The following is a 23394-nucleotide window of genomic DNA, read 5'->3' as shown; positions in this document are numbered from 1 at the left end:
TAATAATTGAAAAATCTTAACCGGTTTCAATCATGATTTTTGTAAAAAAATAGCTAATTTCTAGACAAACAATTATTTTTTTACATAAACTAAACTAATTTTCTAATTAATTTCCAATTCCAATTCTACACAGCAAAATATCATTACTATCCCAAAATATCAAGGAAAGGACATTTCGGTAATTCCAAACCGAACGATGTGCTGTAGACAAATTCGGCCCCCTTCAGCTTGTCGGCGGGCAACTTATTTACAGAGAAAGCAAGCAACCTCTGCTTCTTAAAGTCGGCGACGCACAATTCTCACTCTCAGATCCCATCTTCCACTCACATACAGCAGATACATTGCTTTCTAATCCTGTTGCATTTCAAGGAAAAATTGTTTCTAATCAAGAGAAAGATCCAATTGACCGAAACCTCGTGCTGGGTCTGAGCTAGATCTCGAAGCTCAGCCACTTTTGACAATGGGGGAGCAGTCGAAGTCGAAAGGGATTTGTGGGTGGCTCTTAGTTTTGGTAATTTTGGGTCTCCTTGTGATGGGCATTGTACTGGCAGTGAAGAAGAAGACGAAGCATTCCCACTCTGCGCCGGACCTGGGCCCTGTTCCGGGGCCGCCCGGCGCGGTTGTCAAGAAATATGGCGACGCCCTGAAAACTGCAATGCAGTTCTTCGACATTCAGAAGGGTAATTTTTTCGTCCTCTTCTTTTTGGTCCGTTTAATTTTTCCTGCAATGCCCTTTTTCTCACGGTACAGATCCATAGCTCATTACTTCTCTTTCTTTCCTTTTTTTGTTTTGTTTTGAGGTTTCTTTCTTTCTTTCTTTCTTTTTTTTTTTTTTTATTTATGGGTATCAGTTAATTTATTCAGAAATGGGTGAATTTTGATTGACACTGCCATCTTAGCTGAGTCCTAGAATTAACTGATAGTGTTTAACGCGGGCCTCAGAATTTGATTGTATGATCCAATCTAAATTTGGTTTTGAGTGCGAGTGGATCAATTATTCAATAGAGTGTGTGAACATTCAGGAATAAAACAGCTTCTTCCTCGACGTATAATTCATGTGCGTATTTTGAGTTGTTGATCCTAGAGGAATTGCTATTTTTGTCTTGCAGCTGGTAAGTTGGTAAACAATAAGATATCTTGGAGAGGGGATTCAGCTTTGCAAGACGGCAAAGAGGCGAATTTGGATCTTTCAAAAGGAATGTATGATGCTGGAGATCACATGAAGTTTGGATTTCCAATGGCTTTTACTGCCACAGTATTGTCCTGGGCTATACTTGAATATGGGGATCAGATGCAAACAGTCAATCAGTTGAAACCTGCTCAAGAGTCACTTAAGTGGATCACAGACTACCTTATTAATGCTCATCCTGAAGATAACGTGCTCTATATTCAGGTTAACCTTAATCTTTGATTTCTGTGGATTGCTCTTACCTACTTGTGAACCCACTCTTGTTTGTCATTGCCCTTTGTAATTTTTCCTCACTGCTTGTGACATTTCTACATTCTGAAGCATTTGCTGAGTTTATCAAATGCGTCTCAGGTTGATTTTAGGCCATTTTGGCCTTGATTAGGTGTAGTCACGGTTTAAATTTTGTAATTATGATTGTGCTTGGTACTCAAGAATATTTGGTGAATCCTTGACAGTTCTTCATATATTTTTTACTATCTTTTTGTAGAGATATTTTTAAGTATCTTTTTCTTAGCAATACATTTTTTTTTTAGTATCTTTTGTATCAACTAGTGATAACTGCAATACTAAGCCTGTACTGAAAGATTATAGGAGAAAAACTTTTTTTTTTTTTTTTTTTAGTGGATTACATTTCACCTATGAGTTTGACAAAAATATTCCCATCCTGGTTTTGGAAATGGCCTTGGGCCAAAAGCAGAGTTGGATTGGATTATTACCCCCCTAAGTCCTCCATAATGCAAATAAATAAGAAATGTCGAGTCCTTACTCTATTAATTGTCAGAAATAGCATACTTGGAAAACTGCTCGACTCACTTGATAGGATCTTCCTTAATTCAGTAAACTGATATGCCTATTTCAAGATTAGGTTATTAATGTTTGCAGCCTCAAGTGGGAACATGAAGACATTTGTTACCTGAACAGTAAGTGTGTATACAATGATTTCAAGTAGTTAATGCTCCCTTCCTTGCTTTAGTATTGGCTCAGGAGGTTTCAAAACAAGTCTCATATTTATATTCAGTACATATCGGAGACATACTCATCAGATGTGTCAAAAAATATGGTGGATGTACCATGTGGGGCGTAAATGGAAATGACTTAGTTAAAGTAGAGTCCAACATTAAGTTGAATGTTGGGAATTGGGAATGCTACATCTTTATGTATTGGGAAGATGGGATGCCTTTCTATTAGTTTAATGATGTACAGCATACAACAACATATCAAGCTTTAATTCAACTAGGCGGGGTCAGCTAATAGAGTAATTATGTTTTTACTGATAATCTCTTTTTGACTTGTGACCCTATTTTCTTTCTGGTGCATGATTAGTTCACTATTGAATGCAAATGCTTTAACAGTTATGGTGGAACAATATATGGTACAAAATACTTTTAATTTGTAATTATGTACATTTTTGGATAACAAATACTCTTTTATGTAAACATAATCTTAATCTATTGATTGAATGTTTGCTTTCATGTTGAATTTTATATGTATGTTTTTTTTGGTGGTTGTCTATACCATATTTATAGGTGTATCCAATAAAATTATATATAGCATATTATTCTTTTTGCATTATCCCCACCATATTTGTGCTTTCATTTTTTTCACATTCTCTTATGATATCCATGTTTGTATGCTTCTCTGTGTCGACATTCGGATTTTGTGCTTCTTAGGTCTGACTCAATCTATGACTGCACCTTTCTTCCAACCAGAGTTGCTTGGAAACTCTTTTTTCCCAACTATTTCCCTTCTAGGATAAAGATGAAAATCTTGATATAATATTTTTTGACGCACATTTCTCAAAGGTTCTACATTTTTTCATACCTGAAAATCTCATCTTTCAAGAATAATATATAATACTTCTTTCAATTTCAAGATAACCTGAAACTATTATATAAGTATTTGTATTTTTAATGGATAATTCATATTATAATTCTATTATATTCTTGTGTTATTTAGCATTTTTTATTTCTGCTGAACCAAGTTTCAGGTTTCCAGTTCCTATTCTGACAACTATGCTCCCACATCACTCATCTCTTTCACCTCTACCTCCCTTGTCTGGAACTCACTATCACCCTTCCCCTTTTTTCTTCTCCCTTAATTAGCCCTTTCACTCCTGTGAGCCTACCCCGCCAAACTAGGAGGCCTATAATCTGCCTCTATCCCCTCTTTCCTTCCAAGTTCCAACCCCCACCCACCCCCAATGGCTAACCAAAATGTCTATACATATATGCATTCAGTTCAACTTAATGCCACTATCAATTACACCTTGCCATATTGGTCCTAATGGAACAATATACAATGTGGAAATCAGTGGCTGCCATGGCATTGTGTCATGTCATGGTGCTAGACATAAATTTTTGCTCCATGACATGATGCCATGGCATTGTGTCATGTCATGTTAAGATGTTGCAAGCTTTCATTCAAGCTTCGTGTACTCAACTTCTAATGCAAGAAACTCTTTTTTGATCTTATCCTCTCTTTTACTTTCTTGCATGTGCTTTGTTATATTGTAGCTGTAAATTGTTTCTACCCACATTTTAGCTGAATCCTTGTCATTGGATTAAGGCTTGATATATACTTGTTGCTTGCCACGTTTTTGTGATTGAGCAGCTTGGCTGGCTCATCAAATGGGATTTAGCAGGCATCACAGATGTTGCATCAGGAGTAGAAAGGTCATGCCCCACATGGCCATAGGTGTTAGCGGGTTTAATCTAGATATCTCCAGGTCTTTTACATATATAACCTATGTATGTATATGCACACTCAATATAAGCTGGTTTGTAATTGTTTTCAGGTTGATTTGGGAGAGATTTTATTGAATTGATGACAAAATGCTAATGATTTACAGGATCAGTAGTAGAGGAGTTTTGATGCTTGGTTCCTTTGGTACATGTGGTTGATGAGTGATGAGTATTTTGTCTACCGCCACACCAGCATGTGGCGATTAAATACAGGACAGAGAGGGCACATGGTTTTGGTGTTTAGGTAGGGTGTCGTGGTGGTTGTGTATGGTTAAGGATGGAGGTTGGTGAAGGTGGTAATTCAGAGTGGGGGATATGGTGGAGGGGGATTATTTCTTTTTCTCACTCTGCATTTGAGACCCAGACTCTCCTTTTGTTTTTGCATAATTTTATAGAAAAGAGAGAAACTTGAATGCAATGGGAAAGGGGGTGGGATTCTTTCATCTTCAAACCTTGTGGGGTGGAAATGTCATCTATTTTTTTATTCTCGGCCAAACTTTAGAAACTGTATGTGGTTAGCAAGTTTGCACAAGTGAGTTTAAGTGGTTAAACGTTAATTATTTGCAATGATAAGGGTGAGCCCTCATATATATGTATATACTATATATATATATTCTGCTAACATTCTTTAACTTTGGTGTAGGTGGGTGATCCTGATATAGATCATAAGTGTTGGGACAGGCCAGAGGAGATGACTAAGAAGAGGCCTCTCACTCAGGTTAACACTTCTTTCCCTGGAACAGAAGTTGCTGCTGAAACTGCAGCAGCTATGGCATCAGCATCCCTGGTTTTTAAGTCAATAGATTCCACATATTCAAGCCTCCTTCTCAAGCATGCACAGCAATTGTTTACTTTTGCTGATAAATACAGAGGCTCTTATAGTGAGAGCATTCCCCAAGTCCAGAACTATTATAATTCAACTGGTTATGGAGATGAGCTCTTATGGGCTGCTAGCTGGCTCTATCATGCTACTGGTGAAAAATCATATTTTGACTATGTGACTGGAAAAAATGGGAAAGAATTTGCCAACTGGGGAAGTCCAACCTGGTTCAGTTGGGATGACAAGCTACCAGGAACTCAGGTATATTTCAACTTCACGTGAGATGAATTTTAAAGGCTACTCCATTCCACCCTTTATTATCTGATTTTGTAATTTTGAACTCATGAACTTCATATTGTTTAGGGTTACATGCTTCTAATCAAGTAATCATGGTAATTTGATTTCAGTTATAGACATCCAGAATCATGATTTACCAAGAAAAGTTTCTATTGAATTTTTCAACTCTAAACTGCTTAAGTATGTCTGAGATTCTGAAGCCAATATATTGAGTATCAGGGGCAGAACGTGCAAGGGATGGGGGGCATGTCCCCCCAAACTTTCAGCTCCCTTTTGTTTAAACTGTCTTAGCAAGCTTGAAGAAGATTAAGGAAAAAGTAAATAAATTCTGTTGCTCCGGGAAGAATTATGGGATCTACAAAAGCAGATCTCAATCAAGTTAATTATTCACATCACGTGCAGATGGCTGCTAAACACAATATGATTTGATAATGCAATCCATCAGCTGGTTGCTAAACACAGATTAACTTTTCTGATGGTCCAAACTCCCTTTCTTTATATATTAACTCTTTGTCCCCCTCCTCAATAAATGTCACCCTCTACCTCTCTTGAGTATCCACCTTATGAAACTATGATGCAGGTGCTGTTATCCAGGGTAAGTCTTTTTGGTGCAAAAGAAACTTCCAACTCAGAACGCCTCAAGAATTACAGAAAAACTGCCGAAGCTGTCATGTGCGGGCTCCTGCCAAAATCTCCAACAGCCACGTCCAGCAGAACAGATGGTAAATGTTTACAAGTTGCTTGTTGATCTGATTAATCGTACTGAATTCTCTTCTTACCTCCTTATTCTTTCCCTCTCACTAAATGAATATGTTGCTGCTGCATGTTTTGTTTTTCAAAATTAATGAAAAGTTGAAAATCCTAACAACAACAACAACAATATATCTAGCCTTTATCCCACTATATGGGATCGGCTACATGAATTCTAGACTTCCATATATTTCTGTCTTTTGTCACATCTTTATTTATGTCCATACACTTCATATCAAACTTTAATGTCTCTCCCAAAGTCTTCTTGGGTTTGCTTCTACCTATTTTTTTGACTAATTGTTCCATTTTATCAACTCTCCTCACAGGAGCGTCTCTTGGTCTCCTTCTCACATGACCTATCTTAGTCTAGTCTCTCTCATCTTCTCCTCGATTGGCACTACTCCTACCTTATTACGAATAACTTCATTTCTAATTTTATCTTTTCTTGTATGGTCGCACATCCATCTTAACATCTTCATTTCTGCTACGCTCGTCTTTTGCTCATGCTGGTATTTGACTGCCCAACATTCTGAGCCATACAACAAGACTGGTCTTATAGCTGTCCTATAGAATTTTCTTTTCAGTTTTAATGGGATTTTACCATCACATAACACCCCCGATGCATTTCTCCATTTTAGCCAACCTGCCTTAATTCTATATGTGATATCCTCGTGAATTTCTCCATCTTTTTGAATCACTGATCCCAAATATCGAAAATGGTCTTTTCTTTATAAGATTTGGTCTTCCAATTTTATTATAACATCCTCCACTCTTGCATTCTTACTAAATTTACATTCCATATATTCTGTTTTCTTTCTACTTAATTTAAATCCCTTAGATTCTAAATTGTTTCTCCACAACTTAAGCTTAGTGTTCACTCCTTCTTTTGTTGTCGTCTGCAAATAGCATACACCATAGCATCTCTGTCTGAATATCTTTAGTGAGTTCATCCATTACTAGAGCAAATAAGTATGGACTTAGTGCAGAACCTTGATGCAGTCCTATTGTAATTTTAAACGGTTCAGTATCCCCTCCGCATGTTCTGACCCTTGTCTCTGCATTGTGATACATGTCCTCAAGGGCTTGTATATAAGTTATTCAGGCTCCTTTCTTCTCTAAAATCCTCTATAATACTTCTCTAGGGACCCTATCATAGGCCTTTTCTAGATCTATAAACACCATATGTAGGTCCTTCTGATGATCCCGATACCTTTCCATTAGGCGCCTCAGTAGGTATATAGCTTCCATTGTTGACCTACCACGCATGAAAACAAACTGATTTTTCGAGACCTTTGTTTCTTTTCTGAGCCTCTGCTCTATTACTCTCTCTCAAAGTTTCATGGTATGACTCATTAACTTAATTCCTCTGTAATTTTCACAGTTTTGAACATCTCCTTTGTTCTTGTATATAGGAACCAAAATACTCTTCCTCCACTCATCTGGCATCTTTTTTGATTTAAGGATCGCGTTAAATAATTTCATTAGTCAGGAGATGCCCTCTTCTCCCATGCATTTCCATGCTTCTATTGGTATATTATCCAGTCCCACCGGCTTATGATTTTTCATCTTTTTTAATGCTTGCCTTATTTCATTTGAACTTATGCGTCGATAGAATGTATATCTCACGTTTCCTTCGGAGTTACTAAGATGTCCCAACCTAACTCTTGTGTCGCCACTATCAGTGAATAATTTTGTGAAATACTCATTCCATCTCTCCTTAATTGCTCCCTTATTCACTAATACATTTTGATTTTCATCTTTTATGCATTTCACTTGATTTAAATCCCTTGTTTTTATTTCTCTTGCTTTAGCTAATTTATATATATCCCTTTCTCCATCTTTTGTATCAAGTTGTTTATATAGATTCTCATATGCTTTTGACCTTGCTTCACTAATAGCTTTTTTTGTTGCCTTTTTTACTTTTTTATAATTTTTTTGATTTTCTTCATTGTTGCACTGATATACAGGCTTATAGCAAGTTTTTTTATTTTTAATTTTCAATTGTACCTCTTCATTCCACCACCAAGACTCCTTAAGGTTAGGGGCTCTACCATTTGTCTCTCCAAAGATTACCTTTGCCGTGCTTCTCAGGGCATTAGCCATTTCTCTCCACATTTGGTTTGTCTGTCCTTCTCCATTCCATTCCCTTCTACCTCTTAATTTTTCTTTAAAGATTAGTTGTTTCTCCCCTTTTAAATCCCACCACCTGATTCTTGGATTTTGTTTTATGTGATTTTTTCTCTTCCAATTTCTCTCCCGGTATCACCTTACAATCCCTACAACATAACCGATCCTCTTGTCTCATGAGGAAGTAATCTATTTGGGTGCTTGATGTGACATTTTTATATGTGATTAAGTGTTCGTTCCATTTTTTGAACCTAGTATTGGTTATGATGAGCCTATATGCCATAGCAAAATCTAGAATAGACTTACTCTCATTATTAATTTTTCCGAATTCATATCCTCCATGTACCTCTCTATAGTCGTTTTTGTCTCTACCCACGTGCCCATTTAAGTCACCTCCTACAATCACTTTCTCTTCTCTCGGTATCATTTGTATGAGTCCTTCTAGATCCTTCCAGAATTTTGCTTTTATCTCCTCACCTAACTCCGCTTGTGGTGCATATGTACTAAAGATATTTATAGTCATTTTTCCTAGACTAACTTTCACCACAATAATCATATCCCCTATTCGCTTTACATCCACTACCTCATCTACTAAGCTTTTATCCATAATAATCCCCACTCTATTTTTCGCTCTATCATTTCCTGTGTAGTGTGTACTATATTTTATATCCAGTTTTTGATAAAGTTTTTGCTTTTTTCCCTACCCATCTCGTCTCTTGGAGACACATAATATTAATCTTTCTCCTAATCATCACATCTACCACTTCCATAGCTTTGCTCGTTAATGTTCCTATGTTCCATGACCCAATCCTTAATCTATGATTTTGTTTTTGGCCTTGACTTTGAATTTGATTTTGTTTTTGATTTTGATTTTGGACTAGCTTCTTTACCCACATCCGTCCAAACAAATGCGGGGACCCTTGCTCATTTGTCACTACATCCGGGCGTCGATGCAATGGCCCTAGCTCACTTGACACTACATGCGGGCAGTGTAGCGCGTCGCTATAAAGGGTGCCCACGTCTCAATAATTTTTCATAATTTGTCTAGAGTTCATGTTTTGGATTTGACTAAGTTTTACGTTGGTTGTCAGCTAATTTGTTTGAACTGTCGGGGACCCTTGCTCATTTGTGACCATTCAAAAAGTCACAACTATTAAGTTCTTTAGGTAGTTAATTTGGCAACCATTCAAAATGTCGAAACTTTCCAGAAAAGGCGTAAAAAATGGTAGTTAATTAACTACTCAAGGTAGTTAATTTTGTGAATATTCAAGAAAGTCCCAACTTTCAGAAAAGGCATAAAAAACCCTATAAATAGAGTTTCCTTCAGTTCAAAAGAGATAGACATTTCATACTTTAGATGATCCTTAGACATTTCATACTTCAGAAAAAGGCAGGTTTTGCTTAGATCATACTTTAGATAGAAGACGCAACGGCTTGAATTCATTTTGTGTAGGACATACTTAAACATAGGCTTCTTTGTATTCTAAAGACCACTTTGGGATATCTAATGCACACCAGTTCAGTTTTTAGAGGGGGCGGATTAAGTTTTAAGGAAAGTGATTAGAGTCCTACAGGTGTCAAGTGGGATAGTTGCAATGTATGGGCTTTGAGCTGGGTCATCTGTGCCAACCCTTCATGGGGGTTCGCCCAGGGGCGCAGCCCCAGGCAGGCAGGTCCTGTTGACCAAGCCTTCTTTTTTAATATATAATGTAAAAAGAACAAACATAATACCTTAAATTTAAAGCATAATGTCAAAAATCTACATGTTGAAAAATACCTTAAATTTATAAGCATGGCGTTGCCAAGTTTCAACTTGCAAGTAGAAATCATATAAGCAAAATCTCAAAGAATTCTGTGATTGTGAATAATGCCTCAATTGTGATTGTGACATTGTGCCAAAAGTTTCATTAGTAAATATTAAAATAATGAAGTAATGATAATGAATAATATGGTATTTACAATTTGTCAATTAGCTTTTGAAGCCTGAGGTGTAGACTATAGATTAGATTCATGCACTTGCTACAGGTTTGCATCTTTTGGTGGGCCCATATATGTAGTGGTTGTGGATCCAATATTTTTGCTATGTGAAGTTAATGAAGTTCTTGCCTCGTTTGCTTGCGAAATGTATTGTTTGCAATCTTTGAAATAGATGCACAGTCCAGCGCTTTCTGAGTTGTCTCAACCTTTTAGGTTCCAAAACCTTTTCCTTGTAGAAAAAGCAAAATTCAATGGCACTATAGACACCAGGAGATTAGCATATCATGACCAAGGCAGCCAACACCAGATATGTGTGTTGATTTTGACGTCAACGGGCTAAAATATCAAAATTATTAAGTTAATCTTCTGAAAATATTATGTCTATTTATAAAAATTTGAAAGTGTTAAATTTGCTGCTGGAATATGGTTGGAATGCTAGTCTTGGCTTTCTAATTTTGATGTATTTCAGGCTGCCATTAGATCTTTCAGATGTAGAAGGGCCTTCACTTGCATATCCATTCCCAAATCATTACTCATATTTACTAGCACATTTTTTAAACTAAATTTCTTTCATGTTATCTAGTTGGTTGGTGTGTCAACATTCATAACAGTTGAATAAAAATCTAATATATTTTGATAGATTCTCACTTTTGCATATTGAATCTAAAATAGTAGCTATACAATAAAAAGGTGGACTATTCTCTCAATATTTTATAAATTTCTCATCCATATTGAATAAATTCTGTACAAGCAGAAGAATCCTAAACCTCTCAGAAAAATCAACAATATTGTAAATTTCACTTATAAAAAAGTAGGAATTTGGATAATATGCTCTAGAAATGCTTTAGTTGCATCATGGAATTTTTCTAAAATACGCATAATTTTATCTACTTGTTCCCAATCATAATTATAAATTTGATAAGCTTCCGTGTTGTTATTATTCCAAAATAGTGTAATCTGTCATTGATAGGGAGACACTTAGCTAGTAGTATATATGTTAAATCCCAATATGCTCTAGAAATGCTTTAGTTGCATCATGGAATTTTTCTAAAATACGCATAATTTTATCTACTTGTTCCCAATCATAATTATAAATTTGATAAGCTTCCGTGTTGTTATTATTCCAAAATAGTGTAATCTGTCATTGATAGGGAGACACTTAGCTAGTAGTATATATGTTAAATCCCACGTAGTTCTAATATCAGCAAGAAATCTTTTATATGGCAGATCAAATCCTCATCATTTTAAATTCTCTTTTCCTACTTGGACTAGCAAAAAGAAACCACTTATTGTTCTAATAATACTTTTTGTTAGTATACTCTTGTCAAAATCTCACTAATATCTAAATGTCATACCTAGTCCCAGCTGAATTTGCCTTGTCCTTGCCACGCTCTATGCTCTGATTTGTGCTTGCTTGTGAAGAAAAAATCTTTAATTTTGTTTTTTCAAATTCATGGATATATCCTGTCTAGTAACAGATTACCTGTACCCTGTAACTTGTAAATGGACTATCAAGTTTTGATACCAAATTCATTAAAATGCACATATTTTAATGAGATGGCAAAGTAGCTAAAAATTTGGTCGGAAAGGAAGATGACCGACAGGAAACTCTCAGACATTCAAGGATATGGACTTCGACATTACACAAACTTGTCTGGATTTTGTTAGCTTTAATTTGATACTCACCATTAGCGAATATGTCAAACTGTTCATATTGTTAACACCACATTCATAATCTGTTACTGCAGGTGGACTAATATGGGTCAGCGAATGGAATGCTCTGCAGCATCCAGTTGCTTCTGCTTTTCTAGCTGTACTTTATAGTGATTATATGCTTACCTCCCGGACTGCAAAGCTGTCCTGTGATGGAGACTCCTTCGGACCATCAGATCTTCGTAAATTTGCCATTTCACAGGTATGCTTTCTGTATTCATTCATTCAGCATTAAAGTGATAAACTAATCGAGAGACATGGTAGGCATGATGTTATTGGAGCAAATGTATCCCTTTCCATTATATAACACTACACTATTTTTTCCTAGGCTGATTATGTTTTGGGTGATAACCCGATGAAGATAAGTTATCTTGTGGGGTACGGTGATAAGTACCCGCAATTTGTACACCATAGGGGATCCTCAATTCCAGTCGACGCAAAGACTGGCTGCGATGGCTGGCAGTGGCTCAACTCAACCAAACCCAATCCAAACCTTGCGGTTGGAGCACTCCTGGGGGGTCCTTTCCTCAACGAGACGTTCATTGATTCACGGAACAATACAATGCAAGCCGAACCAAGTACGTATAACAGCGCCGTTGTGGTAGGCCTTCTCTCCGGTCTGGTCACCACCTCCTCTGTGGTTGCATCTTTTACATGATTCATTGCATTGTATATGGAGTTCTATGCATGGCCATTTCCTTCTTGGAACTTCTTTTTCTTGGTATTATGCTCTACATGTACGTATTGATGTATCCCGCTGTAGGCTTATCTGTTTTAACTCTCAATCTTTCTTCTCTCCTCCCCCTTTCCTTCTCTAGATGTTTTGTAGCCATTTATGCTTAGTACAAAGCTTTGTTTGTCATAATCTGACTGCAATTGATGTTGCAGTGTCATTATGTATATATGATATGTGATGCAGTTGATTCTCTCTCTCTCTCTCTCTCTCTCTCTCTCTCTCTGATATAGTTTGTGCCACTTATTCTGTACGGAAATCACTAGTTGGATGGTCCAGATTGATGGCCACTTCTGATCTAACAAAAGGGACCAGTTTGAAGTACAGAAGGAAAGGCCACCATCTTGGGATAGTAACATAATTTGTAATATTGGACCAAATTGGAGTGACCACAGCCAGTTGGAGTGGACTGTTTGGCCCTATTCCCCTCGCAAGTGAGATAAGATCACCACTCAAAGCCCCATGTGGGCATGCCGGAACATGGTAGGTGGACCGCGCGTCTCAATCGACACTTAAAGGATTAGGCTGGTTTCGCCTCAATCTACAGCCTAGGGTGTGACCCAAATGAGGTTTAGGCTCAAACGATCCACTCAATCACTTTGACATCATATAGGATATAAAGTTTGGGGTCAATCGACTTAGGGGATTAGAAGTGTCAGTTCACGTGTGCTTACGCTAAAATATTCCTTGTTGAAATTGGGGGATGTGACACAATGGGAGTAGGCAAGGGATGATTTTAATTTGTAGTGTTGCTCAACGAAAGATGCCAATGGCATAAATGGCTGAGCAAGTGTCCCACAAAGCTCTATCATGATCATGTTAACCCAAAATTAGAAAGAACGTGGCAGTAGGGGCTAAGCATAGCCAACAACAAACAAGAACAAGGAGGCAATGATTAAGGGGTCTTTACCACTTTTAGGGTCCAATAATATGACAATTTCTAGGGCAAATGCAATGCCCAGGTGCACCAGTCTGGAGCACAACCTTGTCCCTGTGCCTTTATCTACAAACACCACCACCCCAACTCAATAATAACCCTTATCTGCTCGCATGGGCAGTCCAGTTGGTCAAGAAGGGGACACAAAGTGCCTCTTGGGATGAATCTTGGACAATGATCGGGGATCGAGTCTCGTAAGTGGCAGTGTGGGGGTATTTCTCTCCAAAAGTGAGGGGGGCTCCTTGTGCGCGGTGAGTACGGGTCTAGCCCCTGCGTCCGGCTGGATCACCATGATTAACCCCCCCACAGTCTGTCGGGCCGAGTGTAGGGATGCCCGAGATGAGCGTTTCACCTTTTGGACAACAATAACGCTTATCTTATGGAAAGGGATGGGTCCATTCTCACTCACCCCCCCCCCCCCCCCCCCCCCTTCCCAAGACGCCCTCCTTTTGGACTGGTCAATTGCACGTGTCTCTTTATAACTTTGTTCAGTTAGAGTCGGTACTAACCCACATCTGTTTTTCTAATACTTGCCTAGGTATAGAGAATTAGATCATAAAAATAATTACTCTTTTTAAGTGTTACAAACCCAAGATCTTATATATTATGTGGTTTAATTTCTTAAAATTTTTAGAGTGTAGGGGTCAATTATGGCCTGGATCTACCTTGACTATAGTGTTCTTAATGGAGTCAACAATGATAATTACAAGCCCAAATTAATTACATAAAAATAATAAATATATATATATGAACAGTAATCACCACTGTGATTAACCAGGAAGCCAATCACTTGGCCCTGTTCCACGTCAGCTTCTACTGCACAAATTAAATCAGGAAAAAAGAGAGGGGGGGGAATAACCAGTTAAACTAAAAAACTTTAGTGAAACCATCCAGTGGATCACACAACTGTGCGGTCGCTAGACAGTTGATTAGATGACCAAAAATCTACGGTCAGGATTAAGTCAACGGGCAATGTCTGACTTTGAGATGTAACCCAGTTGCTGCTCCATCTCCCAGCTCAGCTTCGATGCTACCCCAGCGTGCTTCGGAACGTACTCCTACAAGCATACGGCATTGACAAGATGGGCGGTTGAGATTCATTCTGATCATATATACTCCAAACACATCACGATGTAATATATTATCATAGTTTAATTATTATATATTATTATTTATTTATTTAAATAGTAGATATAATAATAATAATGATAATTTATAAAATTAAAATTAAATTATAATATTATTATTTCAGACATAATCAAGCATGACGACTAAGTACCTCGAGCTTGGACATGAGTTCGTGGGCGGTTTGGGCAGAGACGATGATGTGGCGGGCAGAGGGGGCAATGAAGCCTTCATCAACGGCCTTGTCTATGAAGGACAAGAGTGAGTTGTAGTACCCATCAACATTCAGTAGTCCCACCTGCACCAGATCATAACCCTAAATATTAAAATCCCAATTTTAGGCTTTCTAAAAGAATAAAAAAATGATATATCTACAAATTAAATAATATATAATTTTAAATTTTAAATTATTATTAATTCATAACAGTTAAACGGTGACCAGATCTATTGTTAATTTTAATGCAAAAAAATTTATGTAAAAAATCTAAATTAGAAAAAATTATGGACAAAAACAAAAATATCACTATAATAATTTTTAAATATTAAGTATTTATTTATAAATTTACTATTCATCTATAAATATATATATACCAAAAAGAATCTGTATTTTGATTAGAAGATAGATTATAAAAGATAAATTTTCAATTATAAATGTATTCCGGTCGCAATTAACTTTGAATTTTGAATCTTAATTATCACATAAATAAATAAATAAAAATTAATTAATACCGGCTTATCATGGATCCCCAATTGAGCCCATGTTATGACTTCCAAGAGCTCCTCCAATGTTCCATATCCTCCTGCAAAGACCAAGAAACGGACACTCAATTACGTACGTTTGATATTATTGTGAAATTTTTCTAAACTTAATAATTACTTTTTAAAATCCCTTTATCGTGACAAAACGTGTTGATACTATTAGTCGATACCATGTAAAGTACTGAAAAATGCTTCTTTTTTATTTTTTATTTTAATATTTTAAGGGAGAACTTGCAAATTGATAATCTTAAATTTGATAGATCGAGACAAGAGTGTCATGAATCAAGTGACTTTGTGGGATGAATTATTGCCCTCAATTTGCATGTAAATTAACATTACATGAGCTTGCAATTATTTGAGGATGATACATATGTATGTATGTATATATATATACATATACGTGTATATATATACCTGGCAAGGCTATGAATGCATCAGCTTGCCGGGCCATTTCGGCCTTCCTTTGGTGCATGCCGGCCACCGGCCTCACTTCTCCGACGGTCTCTCCGGTGATCTGAAAATCATCATCAATATTCCTCCCCAATTAATTCAAGGCACATATAATCATGTATAGCCGGCCGGCACTAAATAATAATAATACAAAAACATAAATCAATCGCTTACCTCTCTTGGCATGAGAGTTTTGGGAATCACCCTGCCAAAGTAAGAAATTGGGATGATGTAACAGTGAGTATATGAGAGAGAGAGAGAGAGAGAGAGAGAGAGAGGTGGCGAGGTGGGTACCCTAACACGTGGCGGCCACCATCATAGACAGCTTGAGAGATTAGACCCATCAAACCAATGCTCCCTCCTCCATACACCAAGTCTATGTTCCTCTCAACCTGGATCATATAATGTATATATATATATGTCAAAATATATAAGTATATAAATGATGCGACTGATTTATATTCGACTTAATTTGGAGATGAAAAGAATTATCATAATTAATATTAGCTCGTATCCGTTAAAATGGTTGTTTTAATGAAACGTTGTGAATTGGAGGCTTTGTCACGCAATTGAGATCCAACAATGAGAATTAATTAATTAATTGATTAAAAATAATTCTCTGGCCCTCTCCCAGTCCCCATCACGCCTCACATATATTTTAATCCACTCGAACCCAACCCAGCAAGAAACCAATTAAAACAACCCGGAATTGCTCCAAGGACTCGCCGGGAAACAACTTTGCTGTTTCACGAATCGCAAGGAGTGGTATTCAATTCCGAGCTGATCATGGAAAGAGAGGACCAATCAATTAACTACTGATCACACAAGAAAGCGCAATACAGTACCAGTTCTTTCCCTAGCTGGATGGCGGCCAGCTGGTAGGTTGGCTTCTTCCCGGGGCTGCTGCCGCAGAAAACACAGACCCTATTGAACCTGGACTTCGCCGGCGACGGCTGCTGCTGGTGGCTGCGGTGCTCTCCCTCCATTTATGACCCCCCGGGCCCCTCAGAACTAAACTAGTGACTGACTGGAATGCTCGTTCGAAATCCTGCAACCACACCCGGTGTTTTTTGAGGGTAATTCAACTAGGGATATATGTACATATATATAAAGGGATGGGATTGGGACAGAATGGATGGGTGGTTTTTGTGGGTTGAGCAGTCAAACAAGTAGTTTTCCGATTGAAAAATGAATGGGAAGGCGAAAAGGTGGGGAAGAAAGCCATTGGTGGCCCTTTTATATGTGCATAAATCAGTGTCAATCCAATTCTTCCTCGGCATCTGGCGGGTTTTTCTCTTTCTTTCTTTTAATTATTATTATTAATTCCAAGGTTTTTTAATCCAATTTGATATCTAAAGATGAGTCCCTTTCAGTCCAAAGCTTTGGCACCGGAAGCAGCTTCCCATCTCCATCCAACCTCTTCTCTATCTTAATTACCCTTCAACTCATTTTCCTACTAATTTTCCTTTCCTTTCCTTCCAATTTTTTCCCTCACATTCGACCCCAACCATCACTTGATATATTTAGATGTATTAATTAAGTCTCTCAAGATTATTAGATTTTATCTTTAATTAGAAATAATATTTAGTATACTAGAGAGAAGTTTTTCATATAATTAATAAGTTTGAAAAACCTATTTCAATTAAAGATATCGTCTTCACAAGCACTCCTAGTTCAATCACCTATGGACCAACCATGCTAATAATAACTAATCTACGAAAAGATATGGTCAGAGTCTTTAGAGTGTTTTATAATTAAATATATAGTCTCCGTAATGCATGTGACAAGTTATATATTTATTATAGTGATTAGGATAATTTCATAATTTTAAATATAAAACTACAAATTGTGAATTATGTTAGGATCATAAAAATAAACATTTAGGTTGAAAGACATTTTCTGATATACACGATTCGATTCTAACAACTGATATCATAACCATCCAAAACATAGTGTCGTAGACTCGTTGAATCGTCAGCATGGCTTATCTTAAAAAATTGGTTATTCAAATAAATGATTCATCTTTTTTTATTATTATTTACTTAATTAATAAAGTAAAATAAAATTATTTATGTACATTTTAAAATTTTTACATTAATTATGATCCATGCCTTTTGTTCTACCAAAAGTTAAAGCAACAAAATAAGTAATCAAAACTCATCACTTTGATAACGTCAAAAGATATTTGTTCAACTCTCTTTCTTCTCCCCTGCTTTTGGCTAACGATCAATGTGAATTCACAAAGGGTGCAAACACACATGCAAGAATATCCAATTTAATTGCCTTCACAACATGTCAAAAGCTAATTTCTTTTCCTTATTCTATTTTATATACTTTTCCAAAAGATAAAAAAGCAAAGATAGAATGATAATACAAAAAATAAAATCGAGTTGACACAAATTTTATTGTATTTTTACGACAGAAAAAGGGTTTTGTGTGAAACCCAATGATTATTCTATTTGTTGGAGACTATAGTAGTCTCATGTGTCTTCATATTAAACCTTTTTTGAGATTAATTTATATATATATATATATATTTTTATATTTTTATTTAATATGTAGATCAATAAATTTATCCAATGCATACTTGAAGATTAGTGATTACAAGTCTCATACACACATACAAATTTAAAGTAGAGAGAAAAAAATTGGCTCAATAACACTTAAAAAAATTATAAATCATATTCTGGGTAGATGATTGATCTTTATGTCCCGACAAAATGTCATTAATTCTTAATGAAATTATTGGACTAAGAATTTAATCCACGAATTCAAACTCTCGATGTGATATTTTCGGTGATGTTATTTTGGAATAAAAATTTTGTAAAATTATCACAATGTGAAAAGGGAGACAATAGATAAGAGTTTATCTTCGGATTCATGTCATCTATTAATTGTGATATAAAGAACAAAAGAGAAAGAAAAATGGAGGTAAGCAAGGAAGAGGTGATGTTAGCTCACCAATTGAAATCTCACTTTCAAAACGGAGGAGAAAGGAATCTGATGGGGCATGGAATATGGGCCGACCCGGTGATGACGGGCCAGCCGCTGTGACGGTGCCTCACTTTTATCAGTTGCACGTGTAATCGGTGGGCCCCAACTTGCCGGCCCCACGCGCTTTCTCTGCCGCCGAATATCCAATATTCAACGCATTATCTGAACTCCAATAATAAATAATAAAATGACGGCTTCCGACCATTTAGAATTATTTGCTATTTTTTCGCTCAAAATATTTATTCTTATGTCACCCATGTTAAGATAAATTACACTCGGTACGCATGTTGTTTGACATAAATACAATAATATCCTTTACTTTTTAAAAATTATATTCGCTACCTTGACTATTCAAAAGTTATATTATTTTTTTCTTGATATTAAATGGCATATTACGTATTTTTTTAAATTTATAAAATTATATAAATTTCTTAACAACTAGTTAACAGGGATCACTTTCAAAATATGAGAGGTACAAGTTGTGATTTAATGAAAATTTAGATCTGTCGAGTGCAATTTTGTTCTTTGTATAATTTTCAAGGATAAAAAATATCGTAAAATAATTTGATTTATTGGTGTATCCTTTTAAGCCTAGAAATAAGCTTAGATGAACTATATCTATAAACGTAATGTTACATGAATAACATAAATGAATTTAGCGTCGCATGTGTACTGTTTAAATAATAATTATTATCGTAATTATATTTGACTTCATAATATATATATTATTATATTTGATTTAATGAAATAAGCGAGTTTGGCTTCATAATTATATTTGACAGAGATAAGTATGAGTCACACTCGTGACTTTTTGGAAATGACACTCACCCTAAGCTATAATGTTTAGAAAATATATATTTTTTAGATAATATTAAAATGTGACACTTTTAAAGATTATTTTATTTTTTCTTATCGACTGTATATTCATTTGTTCTTTAATTGTTTTAGTTTTCTTAGTTTTTTATTATGAAACTGAAGATATGTCTTAATTTAAAATTATAATTTTATAAATTTTTTATTTAAAAAAAAAATGACATATTCAAAGTCTGAGTAATTATAATGGATAATTTTTTTTTAAAGGGGTCACTCTATAATAATATATATTATTATAGATTGGAGCAATCCATGTTCGCAGCTAGCATCGAGTCTTGAGCAGAAATAATTTAGTTATATATATATAATATAAATAGATTGTAATGATATTATATTTAAATATAGCCAGGTGGCCCACTGCTATTGGATGGTGGAGGTTGAGATTGGATGGGACAGGTTGCACGTGGACGCCCCTATGTCCCAAGAAAGCAATGTTTCCTCCTTGCCAGCCGTCTCTTCTTTCTCGCGGGGCTAAATAATTAAGAATGTCATTTTTATGTAATTTTTTTTACAAAATCTGTGATTTCTAATAATTAACAATTCTTGAATTTTTCTATAAAAATAAAATAATTTTATTGTTGTCATATGTTTGCTCGTTTTTTTTTTATTAATTATTATAGTTGAAATTGCAAATCTGTCAAAACCACTAAATCATAATTTGAATAATTTAAAATATATGATAATTTAATTATAATTTAAAAGCCCAAAAATGACAGATAAAAATTTACTTCAAAAAATGCATTCTAAACCCAAATCCAAATTTTTTGAAGTTGTATTTGTATTGTAACAGGGGAAAGTCGAGCGGTCCCTCAATCTCTATTAGCTTTTGACCCAAACCTATTTCTTATTTTTTAAAACTCATGGTCCGCATGCTCGATCTGTGATTATTGGTGAACAAATAAGTTCGTTACGATTTGAAACCTAGAGATCTAACCTTTCGGATAGACATAGTTGATTGTGCATTTCTTCAGAGAAGTAAAATTGAACCCACAACATCATAGTATCCCAAACTCATAGTCGATTCAACCAATTTGGAGGCCTTAGACGAAAAAATTTGTCGAGATCTTCTCAAGAGTATTAATTTTTTTTGTAAAAAAATAAAAAGTACACATTTTCACAAGAAAATTTTATTATTTTATTAAATTAAAAAAGAAAAAAAGTTGAAATTCAATTAACTACAAAATACAACAATCTTTTAACGATAGTGAATTTTTAATTAAAATATTATGTCTCAGAGATCAAAAGATGCCAAACAATCTACCACAAAAAAAAAAAAAAAAAACTAATTTTTTCTTAAAATTCTAAAAAATCAAAACGTATACTGAACATAGATGTTGATTGCTGAAGCCTGAAGACTGAAGTGAGGCTGTAACCTGAAAGAGAGAGAGAAAGAGAGAAAAGAGGCCAAAACCCAAAAACACTAAAGTGACCGAACGACAAACGCGAATAATACGCAGATGATTTACATATAGAAAAAAAAAACGCTATACAAATGCTAAAGCAGTGAAGCTTGAAGTGAGAGAGAAAGAGAAAGAGAAATGGGGGGCTGAGAAGAACACAATGAGTGAGAGAAAGAGATAGAGATATAGAGAGAGAGAGAGAATTGGGTAAAATTGGGAAGGAAAAAGTGGGTTTAATAGAAACAAAATAGTAAAAAAATTGGGTAGAGGATGGGGAAGATAGATTGTATTTTGTATTTAATTTTTTTAATAAAATATTTATATTAATATATATATATCTATAATTACAAACTTTTCAAATTCTGGGGCCTTGGGCGGTCACCTACCTCGTTTCATTATTAAATTGGCTTTGTTCAAACTCTCAAACGTATGTAATGAACTGTCTGTATTATTGTAAAAGATTATCAGAAATCGTATTATACAACCATAAAATCCATGATATAAAACAAACTATCTTGTCCTACCTGTTGATCCCTTAGGGTATGGCCACTTAAGAGGGGGTGAATTGAGTGATTAAAACTTTTCTTAATTTTTATAAATATTCTTAATTAATGATTTTATTGAAAAATATATATTTGATAAATATAATAAATTATATTTGAGATTAATAATAAATATTAGGCACAAGATATAACAAAAATAAATATAATGAAACACAGGACAATTTATAGTGGTTCAGTATCTTCACATACACCTACTCCACTTTCCCAAGGTCTAACCACTCTTGAGATTCCACTAAATCAAAATCACCAAAGTTTTCACACTATCTTATCTTGAAAACTAGATACACACTTAGATTATAATGGGTTCTAGACAACCACTACAGAATGGTTTTCTCTCTAACTTATCTTGAAAACTAGATTCACCTAGATTTTAACGGTTCTAGAAACCTATACAATCCACGATGATAATTTAATTGTTACAAATAATTTATCCACATTTGGACACAAATAAGCAATTAAGCACAAAATATACAAGGCAATAATGTTTAAATAAATAAATAAACAGTGACCTCAGTTTGATTGAAGAAGATCGGATTCGGTTTTGCGATCTCTTTTTCTCCTCTTGCCTTGTGGCTCTTCGATAGATGAACAATGAACCTTTGAGAGCCTTGGAATGTTTGAAAATTAGCTTGAGAGCTTTTGGGAGCTTTGGATATACAATATGTGCGATAGATACTCAAAAAATAAATTTGAGGGGGTATTTATAAACATTTTAGCCACTAAAAAAATGATTAATATGAAATTTGAAATTCAAAAAATATTTAAACTTTATCAAACAATAAGAAAACATGTTTCACCTTTAATTTAAAATAAATTTACTTTTTGCATAAGAAATCAATATTTGAAAATTCAAATATAAACTTTTGAGACATAAATGATTAAAACAAGAAAATATGTATAAAAGCAATTTCCTTTAATTTAAAATAAATTTAATTTTTACGTGACTAAGAGAAAACATGTCTAAAACCAATTCTCTTTAATTCAAAATAAATTTATTTTTTGTATGAGAAAGAGAAAACATGTCTAAAAGTAATTCTCCTTTAATTCAAAATAAATATACTTTTTGCATAAATAATAAAAGCATTTATCAATAAATAAAAATTCAAACATAAATTTTTGAGATATAAATTATCAAAAGTAGGAAACATGTCTAAAGACAATTCACTTTTAATTCAAAATAAATTTACTATTTGCACCCACATTTAATTCAAAATAAATTTATTTTTTATATGAGAAAGAAATACATTTATATCATAAAAATATTTTTGTTAATCATCAAAACTTAATTAATATGAGCAAGTTGGCTTAACACTACCCTTAGATAACGTTTGTTAAAATGAATACAATAAAATTGTATCAAGATAAGATTATAATACTTTTCAAATCAAGATATGAAATGATCAAGATAAAGTTGAGAAGTATTTCAATATTTTATCAAACTATTTGTTAAATTTTTGAAATGGATGGGAGGACATACGCATTATTTTTTTTATTTATAAGATCTAATATATACTTATATTGAGAGAATGAGAGATAAGCATATCTAAAAAAATGACAAATAAAAAGTCACATGATTTTTTTTTTAAGGGTAAATTTAATAAATGTATTAAAAAAACAAAAATATTAAATATTTTTATATTTTATATATATTTTACTTAACAAACCCTAGAATATATTATCATCCCTGCACATAAATCAATTAACTATATCCACTTGCTAACAATCAGCATTCACTCATTGCTTGATTCCCTTTAAATATCAAAAACGAACTTTTTTTTCCTAATAATAACAACAATCATTACTCCATAGTGTCAACTATTTTAAGAGTCAATATTCTATACGACATAAAAAATTTAATATATAATACTGATTATGTATTATGTATATAATTTTTTTTACATAATAATTATATAATATACTATTTATGTGTATAATTACTATATTAT

The 23394-nt window shown here is 34.5% G+C and overlaps 2 protein-coding genes across 2 annotated transcripts; one reads left to right on the top strand and one right to left on the bottom strand.

Annotated features, from left to right (window-relative positions):
* The first annotated feature begins 234 nt into the window (after positions 1-234).
* On the top strand, positions 235-12542 carry LOC127807661 (endoglucanase 10-like). The gene is made up of 6 exons (XM_052345685.1): positions 235-680; positions 1110-1393; positions 4574-5011; positions 5628-5769; positions 11650-11816; positions 11943-12542. The coding sequence occupies exons 1-6, from the start codon at positions 461-463 to the stop codon at positions 12270-12272; spliced, it is 1581 nt and encodes a 526-aa protein (XP_052201645.1). The 5' UTR covers positions 235-460; the 3' UTR covers positions 12273-12542.
* A 1462-nt stretch (positions 12543-14004) lies between these two features.
* On the bottom strand, positions 14005-16817 carry LOC127807660 (probable cytokinin riboside 5'-monophosphate phosphoribohydrolase LOGL10). Its single transcript, XM_052345684.1, has 7 exons — positions 16464-16817; positions 15913-16010; positions 15793-15823; positions 15583-15682; positions 15139-15209; positions 14564-14707; positions 14005-14342 (listed from the first exon to the last, which is right to left on the bottom strand). The coding sequence occupies exons 1-7, from the start codon at positions 16602-16604 to the stop codon at positions 14247-14249; spliced, it is 681 nt and encodes a 226-aa protein (XP_052201644.1). The 5' UTR covers positions 16605-16817; the 3' UTR covers positions 14005-14246.
* Between the last annotated feature and the right edge of the window lie 6577 nt (positions 16818-23394).

Source organism: Diospyros lotus, chromosome 8 (assembly GCF_014633365.1).
Source record: "Diospyros lotus cultivar Yz01 chromosome 8, ASM1463336v1, whole genome shotgun sequence".
NCBI classification, from domain to species: Eukaryota; Viridiplantae; Streptophyta; class Magnoliopsida; order Ericales; family Ebenaceae; genus Diospyros; species Diospyros lotus.
The sequence above is the reverse complement of the archived record's forward strand: the minus strand, read 5'-3'. Positions and strand labels throughout refer to the sequence as shown.

What these genes read in the sequence shown, in the direction of transcription:
- LOC127807660 (XM_052345684.1), bottom strand. Translation starts at nt 16,604, where the DNA reads ATGGAGGGAGAGCACCGCAGCCACCAGCAGCAGCCGTCGCCGGCGAAG. An exon ending in GGTGGCCGCCACGTGTTAGG is followed by an intron (nt 15,824 to 15,912) that starts GTACCCACCTCG and finishes TTACTTTGGCAG; the next exon opens with GGTGATTCCCAAAACTCTCA. An exon ending in TGCATTCATAGCCTTGCCAG is followed by an intron (nt 15,210 to 15,582) that starts GTATATATATAC and finishes TGGTCTTTGCAG; the next exon opens with GAGGATATGGAACATTGGAG.
- LOC127807661 (XM_052345685.1), top strand. Translation starts at nt 461, where the DNA reads ATGGGGGAGCAGTCGAAGTCGAAAGGGATTTGTGGGTGGCTCTTAGTT. An exon ending in GTTCTTCGACATTCAGAAGG is followed by an intron (nt 681 to 1,109) that starts GTAATTTTTTCG and finishes TTTGTCTTGCAG; the next exon opens with CTGGTAAGTTGGTAAACAAT. An exon ending in ACAAGCTACCAGGAACTCAG is followed by an intron (nt 5,012 to 5,627) that starts GTATATTTCAAC and finishes ACTATGATGCAG; the next exon opens with GTGCTGTTATCCAGGGTAAG.